At 38.9% G+C, this 16,159-nt stretch overlaps 1 protein-coding gene across 3 annotated transcripts in view; it reads right to left on the bottom strand.

Annotated features, from left to right (window-relative positions):
• The window catches only part of PPP3CC (protein phosphatase 3, catalytic subunit, gamma isozyme), a 101,131-nt gene that overhangs the window by 41,145 nt on the left and 43,827 nt on the right, over positions 1-16,159 (bottom strand). For all 3 annotated transcript variants that reach the window (XM_011939831.1, XM_011939832.1, XM_011939833.1), the window contains exon 4: positions 1,180-1,291. In XM_011939831.1, coding sequence (XP_011795221.1) covers positions 1,180-1,291 — 112 coding nt within the window. The remainder of the gene's footprint in view (positions 1-1,179; positions 1,292-16,159) is intronic.

The raw sequence follows: 16,159 nt of genomic DNA, 5'->3' as shown, positions 1-16,159 counted from the left end.
ATACCCGGCTAATTTTTGTATTTTGAGTAGAGACAGGGGTTTCACCATGTTGGTCAGGCTGGTCTTGAACTCCTGACCTTGTGATCCACCTGCCCCGGTCTCCCAAAGTGCTGGGATTACAGGCATAAGCCACCGCACCCGGCCAATAATTCTACTTTTATATTAAACTTATTTTTACTATTACAATAGTACTTACAGTTAGAAACAACCTAACTATCCTATGATTGTTAGTAAATTAGCTACATATATGATTGTGCATTTGTAAGATGGAATACTTTAAAAAAATTAAAATAACACTTACAAGCCATGTTGTCAAAAATATTTAATGATATGGAAAAAATGCTATTACATTAGGTGAAACAGAAATGTATTAAACACTACATATGAGCCCAATTTTATTTTAAAAATATATATAGATAGATATATAGATATACCTGAACTATTTCATAATAATGAAAAAGAATGGAAAACCATATTTCAAATAGTGTGATAACACTGATTACTTCTAAGTGGCATGATTACTGACACTTTTTTTTTTTTGAGACGGAATCTTGCTTTGTTGCTCAGGCTGGAGTAGAGTGGCGTGATCTCGGCTCACTGCAACCTGATTATGGACACTTTTTTTTTTCTTTTGAGACGGAGTCTCGCTCTGTCGCCCAGGCTGGAGTGCAGTGGCCGGATCTCAGGTCACTGCAAGCTCCGCCCCCGAGGTTTACGCCATTCTCCTGCCTCAGCCTCCCGAGTAGCTGGGACTACAGGCGCCTGCCACCTCGCCCGGCTAGATTTTTGTATTTTTTAGTAGAGACAGGGTTTCACCGTGTTAGCCAGGATGGTCTTGATCTCCTGACCTCATGATTCGCCCATCTCGGCCTCCCAAAGTGGGGGATTACACGCTTAAGCCACCGTGCCTGGCCTTGTTTATGGACACTTTTATCTTCTTTAGACTTCTCTATGCTTTCCAAATATCCCAAATTAATTATTTTTTAAACAAGGGGGAACCCAAAAGTTATATTCAAAATAAATGCCTTAGAAGATCGAGTCTTAGTTCTTCGCAGGTGAAAAAAATAACAACAGGACAGGAAGCATTTGAATTCCATTAGTTCTTTTTCTTTATGTTTGATTTACTTGGGACAGGTTAAAGGGTAACTAAAAAAGTTCTAGAGGAGTGATTATACTTACATTCCTGTTTGAAGGTGAAATAGTCTGTAAGATGCCTGCATTCATGATTTCCCCGAAGCAGGAACAATGTTTTGGGATGATTAATCTTTAAACTCCATAAATACAGCACACACTATAAGAGAGATAAAATTTTCTTTGTGACCATTATAATGCATAAACACAATTTATATAATTCAAATGACTTGCTGTAATGGCATATATCATTGTTATTCCAAAACTGAAAAATGAAACCTTTTGAATGTGATATACTTCTGCCCTAGAATTTGACAGAGTATAGAGTAGCTTTCACAGAAATCTCTCTTTAATCTCTGTTCTCATGTTCTAAATATCTAGAACTATCTCAGAAAGCCACTCACACATATATTAGTCCTAAAACCTGTATTTTATTTAATTCTGAAACACTAAAGGCATTTCCACTAAGACCAGGAACAAGGCAAGAATATTTACTATCTCTGCTGCTGTTCAAAACTGGTGTAAGGGTATTAGCCAATTGAATTACACCTCAATTAGAGGGTTAAGAATGGGTAAAAAATAAAACTATCTCTATTTGCAGATATAACCCCCAAAAATCAATAAAACTAACTCAAATAATAAAATAATTCAGTAAAGTAGCAGGACATAAAATTAACATACAAAATCAACAGCTGTGGGGCACAGCAGCACGCATATGGTTCCAGCTACTCAGGAGGCTAAGGCAGGTGGCTCACTTCAGCCCAGGAGTTCAAGGCCAACCTGGGCAACACAGGGAGACTCCATCTCAAAAAAAAAAAAAAAAATAGGGCCAGGCGCAGTGGCTCATACCTGTAATCTCAGCACTTTGGGAGGCCAAGGTGGGCAGATCACCTGAGGTTGGGAGTTCGAGACTACCCTGACCAACGTGGAGAAACCCTGTCTCTCCTAAAAATACAAAATTAGCCAGGCATGGTGGCACATGCCTGTAATCTCAGCTACTCGGGAGGCTGAGGCATGAGAATTGCTTGAACCCGGGAGGCGGAGGTTGCCACAAGCCGAGATCACGCCACTGCACTCCAGTCTGGGCAGTAAGAGCAAAACTGTCTCAAAACAAACAAACAAAAATAGACCTTTTATACAGAAACAATCAACAGAACATTATGGTAGAGAAATCCCCATTTGTAACAGCAACAAAGAGGCCTAAAGACACAGGAATAAATTTAACAAGAAATGTGCAACATCCATACAAGGAAAAAATTTAAATGTCCCTATAAGACATAAAAGTAGACATGAAATAATGGAAAGACATTCCTTGTTCTTGGACAGAATGAATCAACATGAAAAGATTACAGTTCTCGGCCGGGCACAGTGGCTTACGCCTGTAATCCTAGCACTTTTGGAGGCCAAAGTGGGCAGATCACCTGAGGTCAGGTGAGATCACCTGAGGCCAAGATGGTGAAACCCCATCTCCACTAAAAATACAAAAATTAGCCAGGCGTAGTGGCGAGTGCCTGTAATCCCAGCTACCTGGGAGGCTGAGGCAGGAGAATCACTGGAACATGGGAGGCAGAGGTTGCAGTGAGCCAAGACCACGCCACTGCATTCCAGCCTGGGTGACAGAGAGAGACTCTGTCTCAAAAAAAAAAAAAAAAAAAAAAGATTACAGTTCTCCCTAATTTAAGTCATTGAAATTCCAAGAAAAATACAAACAAGCTATTTTATGGAGTTAGACAAGTTGACACTAACATTAACATGGAAAAATGAACATGCAAGAAAGAATAGCCAGGAAAATGCTAAAAAGAGACACTATGAGGGCAGACTAGCCCTACCAGATGTTAAAACATACAAACATCTATAATCAAAACAGTGGTACTGGCCTTATGTAGATAAATATACCAGTGGAATTTTATACTACAGATACAGTATAAAAGTACCTATAAAAGCATGGTAAATAATAAAGGTGGCATCTCAAATCACAGTAATAATGATGAACTTTTAAATAAATGGCTCTGGGTCAGGTGGCTGCCATTTAAAAAAAAAGATAAAGTTAGATCCACATCTTACACAATGTACAATAAACAACAAAAGGATGAGCAATCTAAATGTAAAAAGATAAAACCACACAAGTTCTAGAAGAAAACATGAGTGAGTTCTTAAGCCCAGTGTAGGTCAAAATTGATGTGGGTAAGAACTGTGTAACCAATGACTAAAAATCCAGACACAATAAAATAAAAGATGGGTAAAGTTGACCACACAAAAATGAAAATAGGCCAGGTACGGTGGCTCACACCTGCAATCCCAGCACTTTGGGAGGCTTAGGCAGGCAGATAACCTGAGGTCAGGAGTTTGAGACCAGCCTGGCCAACATGGTGAAACCTCGTCTCTACTAAACATACAAAAATTTGCTGGGCATGGTGACAGGTGCCTGTAATCCCAGCCACTCGGGAGGCTGAGGCAGGAGAATCGCTTGAACCTGGGAGGTAGAGGTTGCAGTAAGCTGAGATCACGCCATTGCACTCTAGCCTGGGCGACAGAGCAAAACTCCATCCCCAAAATAATAATAATAATAATAATAATAATAATAATAATAATATAATTTGCATAGTAAAAAAACAATTTGGCCAAACTGACAAAACTACACATTCATTTAACTTTTGACCCACTTCTAGGAATCTACCCTGAAGATGTACTTCCAACAATATGAAAATAAATATGCACAAGGCTGTAGCATGTGTGTAATAGTAAAATATTAGGAACAACCTAAATGACCATGCACAGGAGAGAGGCTAAGCTATGATACGCTCAAACAATAAAGCACAAGGATGAGGAAGATCTCTATAAACTGATTTAGAGTGATTTCCAGGATACATTTTTAGATGAAAAAAGCAAAGTATGGCTGGGCATAATGGCTCACAAATGCAATCCCAGTGCTTTAGGAGGCCAAGGTAGGAGGATAGCTTGAGGCCAGGAGTTTAAGACCAAACTGGGCAATACAGCAAGACCCCATCTCTACAAAACATTTAAAAATTTGCCAGATATGGTGGTCACATGTCTGTAGTCCCAGCTATTTAGGAGGCTGAGGCAGGAGGATCCCCTGAGGCAAGGAGTTTGAGGCTATAGTGAGCTATGATCATGATCATGCCACTGCACTCCAACCTGGGTGACACAGTGAGACTCTGTCTCCTAAAAAAAAGTACAAGAGTAGTTATAGTATGCCACCCTCTATATAATAAAGAAGATATATGAAATTCATATGTATGTATCTCCTTTGTACATAAAAAATGCAGGAAAGATAAATCCAAAAACTAAAGAGATTGGTTACCTAAAGCAGGCATTCAGGCACTTAATAGACTATGAAAAGAATACTTGTTTAAAGCATGAGAGCTAAAACAAGAAGGGAGAGTGTGGCCTTGTTTAGTTTGAGGTGGCAACATGTGCTTTGGGAGACTCAAAGTAGTAGATCACTCTCCACATGTCTACCAGTGACTACAAAAGCACTGTATTGATTTTGAGGTTACAAATAAATTTTAGCAAGGAGGCATAGGCATATTTGCAGATACAGAACCCATGAATGATGATAATCAATTGTATACACCAATTATGAAATATTCCGTATATATTTCACAGCCTCAAAACACAAGCAAAAATTAAGAGGCTAATATGCTATGGCAGTGTCCCCACCCAAATCTCAACCTGAATGGTAGCTACCAGAATTCCCACACCCAGGGGACAGTAACTGAATCATGGGGGCTGGTCTTTCCTGTGCTATTCTTGTAATAGTGAAAAAGTCTCATGAGATCTGATGGGTTTATCAGGGGTTTCCATTTCTGCTTCTTCTTCATTCTTGCCACCACCATGTAAGAAGTACCTTTTGCCTTTTGCCTCGTGCCATGATTCTGAGGCCTCCCCAGCCATGTGGATCTGTTAAGTCCAATTAAACCTCTTTTTGTTCCCAATTTTGGGCATGTCTTTATCAGCAGCATGAAAAAGAACTAATACAGAGCACTATGTTGAGAAACAGATAAATCAATATAGTCATGCACCACGTAATGCTGTTACAGTCAACAACACACCACATACAGGACAATGGTCCCATAAAATTAAAATGGAACTGAAAAATTCCCACATCCTAGTGATGTAGCCATCATAATGTCTACATGCAGGCATTACATGTTTGTGGTGATGCTGATGTAAAAAAACCTACTGCACTGCCAGTTGTATAAAAGTATAGCACATACAATTATGTACAGTACATAATACCTAATGATAAATTTACTGGTTTGTGTATTTACTATACTATACTTTTTATAATTATTTTCAAGTTTGTTTCTTCTATTTATAAAAGAAAAAGGCTCATTGTAAAACATCCCCAGGCAGGTCCTTCAGGAGGGATTCTAGCAGAAGGCACTGTTATAGGACATGACAGCTCCATGACTGTTACTGCCCCTGAAGGCCTTCTAGTGGGACAAGATGTGGAGGTGAAAGACAGTGATACTGATGACTCTGACCCTCTATAGGCCTAAGCGTACATGCACATGTGTGTGTGTGGTGTGTGTGTGTGTGTGTCTTCATTCTTACCAAAAAATTTTAAAAGTAAAACAATTTTTTAATAAAGTTTACAGAATAAGAATATAAGTAAAAAATATTTTTGTACAGCTGCATAAGTCTTAGGCCTTCACATTAACTCATAATACCACTTGTAAGCTAAGTGGTATTACAAAAGAGTCAAAAAGTTAAAAAAATTTAAAAAAAATTTTTTTGGGGGGTATACTAGGCAAAGAACTTTATTAACCTTCGTTTCAAACTTGATTCCCAGGCTTCTTCAGCTTAATTAGCTGCAAAGAATGAATTGTGCATAAGCAAAAACTGAAAAGAGCTGCAGTGTCCAAGGGCTTGAGCTTAAAAATATTAGAGATCTAGATTTTATCAGATCCATAAACAAAAATTTCTTAAAAAGCAGTCATAATATAAAATAGCAGCTCCCAGTAACTTCTTCAAGTTTTATCTTCAGAAGTTGACTCAATTCAGTTTGCCTCATGCTTGGAAGCCTCATCAAAATTCTCCACAAGATCTGGAACTTCGTAATTGTCATCCTTTCCAGTAGCAAGGGGTGCTTTTCCATCCACAGACTTCAGCCAGTCTCCTTAAACTAGTCAGACAGTCTGCACCAAACTGGCTTAAGATGCTGGGGAGCATTTCCATCAGCTGCTTTGACTCAGCATGGCCTGTACTGGTGAAAATGTTTGCTGGCATCTCTGTTGTTAAAGTGGATCACTGTTCCTTGGTTTGTAAACATATTCACCTCTTCAATACCAGAGATATTGTTTATCCCTAACTTCTTTAAGGAGAACTCAAGTTTTTTATCATCTGCTGTGGCTGTTCTACGAACCACCTTTTTCTTTCTGCAAGCCATTCCTTTCCCACCAACGCGCACTTGTGCCTGCAGTTTGGCGAGTTTTTCCTGACTCATAATTGTTTCTTTCATCTTCTCTCAGCAGATAAGGGGCCACGCGGGGGGCTAGGGTTGGTGCTTAGGGAGTCTCGGGTGGACCAGCTGAGATTAGGTGCACACACACGGGGTACGCAAGATGGCAGCTCAAAATTAAAAATCTTATAAAGTAAAAAGTTACAGTAAGCTAAGGCTAATTCATTATTGAAGAAAGAAAAATACTTTTTAATAAATTTAGTGCAGTGTAAGTGTACAGTGTTTATAAAGTATACAGTAGTATACAACAATGTCTTAGGACTTCACATTCACTCATCATTCACTGATTCACCCAGAGCAACTTCCAGTCCTGTACAATTCATTCACGATAAGTACTTTATACAGGTATTACATTTTTTATCTTTTATTTTTTTTTTACTGTATCTTTTCTATGTCTAGATATGTTTAGACACACAATACTTACCCTTGTGTTACAACTGCTTACAGTATTCAGCACAATATCATGCTGTACAGGTTTGTAGCCTGGGAGCAACAGGCTATATACCATGTAGCCTAGGTGTGTAGCAGGCCACACCATCTAGGCTTATGTAGGTACACTGTATGATGATTTCACAACAGCAAAATCGGCACCCATTTCTCAGAATGTACCCTCCTTATTAAGCGATGCATGACACTGTAATTGTGGTTGGAAATTTTGACACAATGCTGAAAGTAACTGATAGTGCAAGCAGACAAAAATAGTCAAAGTTATAAAGAATAGCTCAACAAGTAGAGAATACACATTCTTTCCAAGTATATATGAGACAATCACAAAAATCTACTCTGTACTATACCACAAGGAGTCTCAATAAATTTCAAAGAATGAATATTATTCCAATCATGTTCTTTAATCAAATTACATTAAATCAATAATCAGTAACAAAATACTAGCTCTAAAAAAATCCTACATGACTGTAAAGAAAAAACATACTACTTCATTAAGAAAATTCTTAAAATATAAAATACTGAATGACAATGAAAGCAATACATATCCAAATCTGTGGGACTCAGATAAAGCAACACTTAAAGGGCAATGTATAGTGACAAGTACACTATTTTTTCATTAGATTTTCAAATATGCTAGTATACATTTAACTTATCTCTGAAAGGTCATATAAGAAACTCCTGAGAGTGAGTGCAAGAGCTGAATGGCTGGCATATGAGATGCTTAATTTTATTAGTAATTAGAGAAACATTAATTAAAACAGTAGAACACTACTTTATACCCATTATATTGGCAAGTATTATTATATGAGATAAAATCCTATTCTGGAAGGAGGGATGTGAGGAAATAGGAATTCTTCAGTGCTACTGGTAGGAATAGAGACTTGCACAGCCATTCTGAAGAGCCATTTGGCAATCAATGCTCAGTTCAAGTATGAATGCACACATCCTTTCTCCTGGCAATCCCATTTTGTTCATAAACCCTATAGACATTAAATCATGGTAGATTTATATGAAGGTGTTCATCATAGCAGTGTTCATTTTAGAAACAAATTAGAGTTAAACTAGGTGTCCACCAAGCAGAACAGGGAACTAAAGTGTCACAGATAAATACTATGAAATTCTATACAACAGGCAGAAAGCAATCAACCAGAGGCACATATACTAGTAACCTGGGTACATCTTAAAAACACAGTGGTAAGTGAAAAAAGTCAACAGTATAAATAGCACTACAACAGTGGTTCTCAAAGTACAGTCACATTCATCTCAAAGTGTGATAAAGAGCATCACCTGGGAACCCGACAGAATATAGATTGCCAGGTTCCACCCCAGGCCTGATGAATCAGAAACAGGGTCAGGGCCCTGCAACCTGTGTTTGCACAAGCCTTCCAGGTAATAATGATGTATGGTAACATTTCAGGACTACTGGACAGCATCATATCATTTATGTAAAATTAAAATATTTTATCTGTAAAAGTTCTATATATTAAAAAATTAATATATTAGACATATTGGCTGGATGTGGCAGCTCATGCCTGTAATCCCAGCACTTTGGGAGGCTGAGGTAGGTGGATCACGAGGTGAGGAGATCGAGACCATCCTGGTTAACATGGTGAAACCCTGTCCCTACTAAAAATACAAAAAAAATTGCTGGGCATGGTAGCATGTGCCTGTAATCCCAGTTACTGGGGAGGCTGAGGCAGGAGAATTGTTTGAACCTGGGAGATGGAGGTTGTAGTGAGCCGAGATCATGCCACTGTACTCCAGCCTGGAAGACAGAGCAAGACTCTGTCTCAAATTAATGAATATATATATTTATTTATTTATTATATATGTATATATTTATATGTATATAATATATATAACATATATTTATTATATATATATGCTGTCCCTCTCACTAGAAAATACAGTAAAGGACTTTGCTTGTGCATCTCCATGTTAGCTCCCCAGAATCTAACACAGGCACTGTTGACAATCTGAGAATCATTCATTCATATATATAGTAGATGTATTCTGAAGCATATATTAAATATAGGAGAAGCATGTGTTTACCGGGGAGAGAGAGTAGGGAACTCAGAGATCATAGATAAGGACAAAAAGAATAAAACAAAAAAGGACTTTGCAAAGACTGGTGAGAAATGTGCCATGACCTGAGGAGCTCGATCAATTCAGCTGAGACTTTCCCACCTCCTCAAAAAGGAAAGACTTCAAAATCCTGAATCCAAATGTTTCTCAGTATGCCTAATCTAATCACTGACATCTCTCACCGATATTACTAGATTAAATCCTCACTGGTCTCCCTGCACCTGCTTTTGGGCTCCAAAAGTCGACTGACCTTATAACAGCCAAAGAAATTGTTTTAAAACATAAATGTGAATACGTCACTCCCCTGCTCAAAAAAAAAAAAAAAATTCCTCCAACAACTTCCTAGCACATTCAGAATAAAACCCAAATGCATTGACATGGTTTACTAGTCCTGACATCATCTATCTGTCCAACTCTCTGCATCTCTTCCATCTCTCCCTTACTCACTATTCTGTCTAGCCTCGACAGCCTCATTTCTACACATGGACTGCCCTAGACTTGCTTCTGCCTGTGAGCTTTCACACTGGTTGTATCCTCTGCCTGGAATGTAGTTCCCTTGATCTATGCACAGCTTGTTCCCGCAGGTCATTCTGTTCAAAAATTGCCTCCTCAAAAGATCCTACCCTGACCACTCCAAGTTAGCTGCTCCTGTCCTGCTTTAGCCCCTTCCTCTGATTTGGTTCTCATGGATGGTAAACAAATACATGATGCAGTCCCTGTCACCAGAAAATATAGTAAAGGACTTTGCTTGTGCATCTCCATGTTAGATCCCCAGAATCTAACACAGGCACTGTTGACAACCTGAGAATCATTCATTCTTCGTTGTTTAGGAGTCTCCTGCACATTGCAGGGTATTTTGTATCCCTGAAGCCTGTTTATCAAATGCCAAAAGAAACTTTTAATCATTGTGACAAACAATTTAAACATCATTGTATGTAATTATGAATGCATCTAAAGCATAGGTTCTCAAAAATGGAATTGTTGCATTAAAGCATATACACATTTTCAAACAGACATTGCAAAATAATCATAAAGCTTAAACATATAAACATATATAAATAAATAACCTTATGTGGCTTTATTCTTTTGAGGGGTTAAATTTCATTACCAAGATACCAATTTTCTCAAAATATTCCAAGGAAAAGTTATATTAAATCAATATATAAATTTAGAATGCACTTTATCTTTTCTATACCTACATTTCCCAACCAAGAACACAATATATCTTTTGATTTATTTGGGTATACATTTGTGCCTTCTAACTCACCCTTTTGAGGTAATGAAATATATAAAGGCACAATCCACCCATAGTACAATGTCATTTGGTGATGTGCTTCTTGGCCTCTAATTTCAAGTTTTATTTCCTTATTTTATGTATCAGGACACAACTGTACAATTGTCTTGTACAGTTCAATTACAAGGTCATGATTATCAAGAGATCTGTTCAACCACTCAATTATTTTTTCACTTCTATGTGAGCAGAATTTTTACTCTGCCTCCAGAATCATTTCTGTATGTCAATACCTATTCATCAATTGGTCATCTAATAACATTTATATCACCTGGTCATCTGATAACATTTTTCTCTTTGGTGGCTTCTGTGCATTTAATACAATATATCTTTGCTGAAAATGTTCCCTTTAATCTTTTCTTTTCTCATAAAATCAATTAAAGAAAACTCAAATTTAGCTTCCCCTCTCACAGAGGAAGAGGAAGCACTTTGTTTTTATGTTTATTCTCTTTAGACGGAGTCTCACTCGGTCACCTGGGCCAGAATGCAGGGTCATGATCTAGGCTCACTGCAACCTCTACCACCAGGGTTCATGCGATTCTCCTGCCTCAGCCTCCCGAGTAGCTGGGACTACAGGCATGCATCACCACATGTGGTTAATTTTTTGTATTTTTAGTAGAGACGGGTTTCACCATGTCGCCCAGGCTGGTCTCGAACTCCTCACCTCAGATGACCCACCCTCCTTGGCCTCCCAAAGTGCTAGGATTACTGGCGTGAGCCACTGTGCCCAGTCAGCACTTTGTAATAGGTACAAATGAAAAGGGAACATCAAAAGGCTCAAAGAAAAAAAAAACTTACTATTCTGTTTTATCAGCGACAGAAGTCTAAAAAATGATCTACTCTTTCATCCAGTTACTTCATGTGTGAGAATCTGATCTAACTATCTGAAATGCCATCACGGATATATTCAAAAAGATGTTAACTTCAGCAATGTGCAGAATGGAAATAACTGGAAAACAACCTTGTACCATTTAAATACAAGTGATAACCAAATCCAACTCGCTGTTGTGTAAAATATTTAAATATCTCATAAAACACGAAGTCTGGGCCCGGCACGGTGGCTCATGCTTGTAATCCCAGCACTCTGGGAGGCTGGGGCAGGCAGATCTCCTGAGGTCAGGAGTTTGAAACTAGCCTGGCCAACATGGTGAAACCCCGTCTCTACTAAAAATACAAAAATTAGCCAGGCGTGGTGGTGGGTGCCTGTAATCCCAGCTACTCGGGAGGCTGCGGCAGGAGGATCACTTGAACCTGGGAGGCGGAGGCTGCAATGAGCCGAGATGGTGCCCCACTGCACTCCAGCCTGGGCGACAGAGTGAGTGAGACTCTGCCTCAAAAAAAAAAACATCAAGTCTGGAGATGAGATGTCCAGGTTTGGTGTACTAGTTCAACATCTTCACCAAGAAACCAAGCCCTCTGTATCTCAGTGATCTGCGATTGACAGGTCTGCTTTTTCCTCCTTAGTCATGTCTCCTCCTCATAGTCACAGCATGGCTGCTACAGTACACACATCCACATATGAAGTGACATGGTGGAAAGGGGGTCCAAAAGCTTCGACCTTGCAATAGTCTTTTCATCAAGAAAGAGTGTTTCCAAAAGCAAGCGAACAAACAAAAACCCAGCTGAGTTCCTTTTATTTATTACTGGTTAAAAGAAAATCCAGTGTTTACCCCTAGACCAGTCATGAGTGACAGGAAATTGATTGTCTAGTTCAGACCAACCAGAATTCATTCCCTGGGGATGGGATAAGGGCATTCCTTCCCTGAAATCAAAGGTTCTCCCTGCAACCCGAATCTCATTTATCTGAATAAAATAGAGATATTGTTTGTAGGGAAGATGGAGGGAAAATGTACGCAATAGCATGACCTGCTATAAACCTATTTTTCCAACAGTAGAGGAATGGTGAAATAAATTAAGGTATTTATATCATTAACTACTGTGAAAGTTGATCATATGAACTGGGTTATTCCTGTCATACCCAACTAAAACAAAGTCAAGAGGGCAGAGGCAGCGGGGGAAGCACTCAGGACATATAACATAGCCCCAAAAATGTAATTCTTTGCAAAAACCATGTCTGCTGAAACTGCCTATTACTGGCAACCAGTTTTATCTAATGGCTACTGAAATGATCTGCTGAAATTCTAAGGCTAATTTTACCCACGGCCATCACTCACCACTCAAAACTGGCAAGCCCTCCAGAATCTTACTAGTGTCGATGAACTTTCTCAAAGAGCAGTATATAACATTTCTCTTTTTCATAAAACCTCTAACCTTCTCTTTGTTCTTCAGACATACCATTCTGTCTGCATGCATGCCCTAAACTGCAATTCTTTCTTCACGAGTAAAACATCTTAATTTCAGAGATTCATCTCCATGTTTCATTTGACTTTGATATACTTGGTCAAGTATAAGTCTAAGGCTGACTCATCTCAGAGAATATCAGCAGCCATTGGAACTACAGTATGAGGTAGCCACACTCTGAAAGCCACCCCCTCCCCTACCAGCTTCTGCAAGCTGCCTCTTTTTCTCTTAGTGAGTCATTCTTGGACTGAACTCCCGATTTTGGTTGAGTTCTGTTTTATCTGGGATTTGGATGGGATGGTGTCTTTCCCCTTCCAGTCTGCTCTGGCTGAGATCTCCTATTAAGGAAGACTCTTCCTCCTTATAGACTCTGGCTGTGGGGCCTCAGGGAAGGGATTTTTCCCTTTGGGTTGAGGCCTTGGGATCTCTCTTTTTTCTTTCAGTTGGAGAAGGCTTCTTATCGTCCTTCTTGGTAAGTGGGTACTTTATTTTCCCATCTGTGCTTGCGTTTATTTGGCCTTTCCAAATTCAGTGCTTACATTTAATTGGTTTTTGTGTATTTGGGATTAAACCAGAGCACCCACAATAAAATGGGCTCTCAAAATTCAAAGGCATGCCAAGATATTTTCTGGGATTCCAGCTGGTAACATGTTCAAACATTATAAGGATCATTCAAACAGTCTGTTGTTCTTTAAACTAAAAGACCACAGTTATAAAACAATCACAGCAAATAAGATATGCATATCTCACTGATATTTTAAGGCTAAAAAAAAGGATTCAGGACTCAAAGAATGACTTCCTAAAAAAATACTCCCTCAAAGCTAGCTGAAACACTTTCCTCTCTAGAGCTTTCCCCTCCCGCTCTGCCTCCTCTCATCTTTTTCTAAACTAAACTCTCTTTTTTCAAAACTCCTTGGCTATTCTGGCATACTGACCATTTAAGTAAAACACTTAAAACCAACAGATATTAAAGAAAATCATTTTGACTTTCATGCTGTTTCCTTTGCAAAAATGAAATTCCCATGTAAAGACACCCTGCCCATAGTAAAAGGAATGGCAACACTTTTATCTTCAAGGATAAAGAATTGAGACCGGCCGGGCGCGGTGGCTCAAGCCTGTAATCCCAGCACTTTGGGAGGCCAAGACGGGCAGATCACGAGGTCAGGAGATCGAGACCATCCTGGCTAACACGGTGAAACCCCGTCTCTACTAAAAATTACAAAAAACTAGCCGGGCGAGGTGGCGGGCGCCTGTAGTCTCAGCTACTCGGGAGGCTGAGGCGGGAGAATGGCGTGAACCTGGGAGGCGGAACTTGCAGTGAGCTGAGATGCGGCCACTGCACTCCAGCCTGGGCGACAGAGCAAGACTCTGTCTCAAAAAAAAAAAAAAAAAGATTTGAGACCAAGAAAATATTGAACAGATCTTGTTAGAAGATAATTCAGTCATATTTCCACAATTAACTATTCTGTGTCTAATCCAGTTTATTGGTAACTGACTCAAACTGTGTTACTCAAAATTTAGTTCACAACCCTTATAATATTGCAAGTTTTAAAAAAGAACATTAAGTTTGGCCTTATTCCATTTTGTCAGAAAGATAATCTGGATCCAACTGTTTTTTATAAATTGATGAGTGTTTTACTATCTCATGACCAAAACTCTAAAACAAAAGCCATAAGAATTTATTTATAAGTATGTACATCTGTGTAGATATGCTTATATTATGTATATACTATGTTATATGCTGTGTCTACATAATAAAATCTGATGTAGTCAGCCAGAAATCCCTAAAAACTTTATTCTGATTGGTTTAAATAAATGAGTGCTCATATAAAATATATAGTAATTAGCCCAAATGTTTTTCAGTTCTTGTGACTTAAGTACATAATTGTTTTTAAAATTGTTGATAAAAGCTGGCTGTGGTGGCACATGCCTGTAATCCTAGCACTTTGGGAGGCTGAGGTTGGAGGGTATCCTGAAGCCAGAAGTTCAAGGCCAGCCTGAACAACACAGTGAGACCCATCTCCAAAAAAAATTAAAAAAAAAAAAAATTAGCTGAGTGTGGCAGCACACACCTGTAATCCTAGCTAATTGGGGTGGCTGAGGCAGAAGGATTGCTTGAACCCAGGAGCTCAGGGTTATAGTGAGCTATGATTGCACCACAACACTCCAGTCTGGGTGACAGAGCAAGACCCTGTTTCTTAAATTTTTTTTTTTAATTATAAGATAGGCATAAAAATGTGTTCTTTACTGAGAAATAATTTTGTATGATAAAGAATCTTATGTGGCAAATTTTTGTCCTAAAATAAAATGGTTATTTAAGAAAGGAAATACAGGACAAAGCAGAAAGTCCAAGCATGTCATTAATGGTCACTCAGACCATTAATGGTCTGGAAACAACAGATTCTGGAGAGGATGTGGAGAAACAGGAACACTTTTACCCTGTTGGTGGGAGTGTAAATTAGTTCAACCACAGTGGAAGATAGTGTGGCGATTCCTCAAGGATTAACACCAGAAATACCATTTGACCCAGTAATCCCATTACTGGGTATATACCCAAAGGATTATAAATCATTCTACTATAAAGACACCTGCACACGCATGTCTATTGCAGCACTATTCACAATAGTAAAGACTTGGAACCAACCCAAATGCTCATCAATGATAGACTGATAAAGAAAATGTGGCACATACACACCATGGAATATTATGCAGCCATAAAAAATGATGAGTTCATGTCCTTTGCAGGGACATGGATGAAGTTGGAAACCATCATTCTCAACAAACTAACACAGGAACAGAAAACCAAACACCACATGTTCTCACTCATAAGTAGGAGCTCAACAATGAGAACACAGGGAGGGGAACATCATACACCAGGGCCTGTCGGTGGATAGGGGGCTAGGGGAGGGATAGCATTAGGAGAAATACCTAACGTAGATGACAGGTTGATGGATGCAGCAAACCACCACGGCACATGTACACCTATGTAACAAACCTGCATGTTCTGTACGTGTATCCCAGAATCTAAAGTATTTAAAAAAAAAAAAAAGAAACAAAACTTTTACATTTCATCAAGATAATTTCTGTGTTGCCCTTATTAGGTATTTTATTACTTAGGAAAACTAAGCTTTAAGGAAGTTAAAGTTTTTACATCCATGTAACTTTATTACTTTGGAAATCTTCTGATTATCACTGGCTGAATGAATATTATTATTATTATTATTATTATTATTATTATTATTATTATTTATTTTTCTTGAGACGGAGTTTGGCTCTTGTTGCCCAGACTGCAGTGCAGTGGCGCGATCTTGGCTCACTGCAACCTCTGCCTCCCAGGTTCAAGTGATTCTCCTGCCTCAGCCTCCCAAGTAGCTGGAATTACAGGCACCCGCCACCGCGCCCGGCTAATTTTTGTATTT

This window comes from Colobus angolensis, unplaced genomic scaffold, assembly GCF_000951035.1.
Source record: "Colobus angolensis palliatus isolate OR3802 unplaced genomic scaffold, Cang.pa_1.0 Scaffold184, whole genome shotgun sequence".
Taxonomy (NCBI): Eukaryota; Metazoa; Chordata; class Mammalia; order Primates; family Cercopithecidae; genus Colobus; species Colobus angolensis.
Note: the sequence above shows the minus strand (reverse complement) of the source record. Positions and strands in the feature narration are given on the sequence as shown.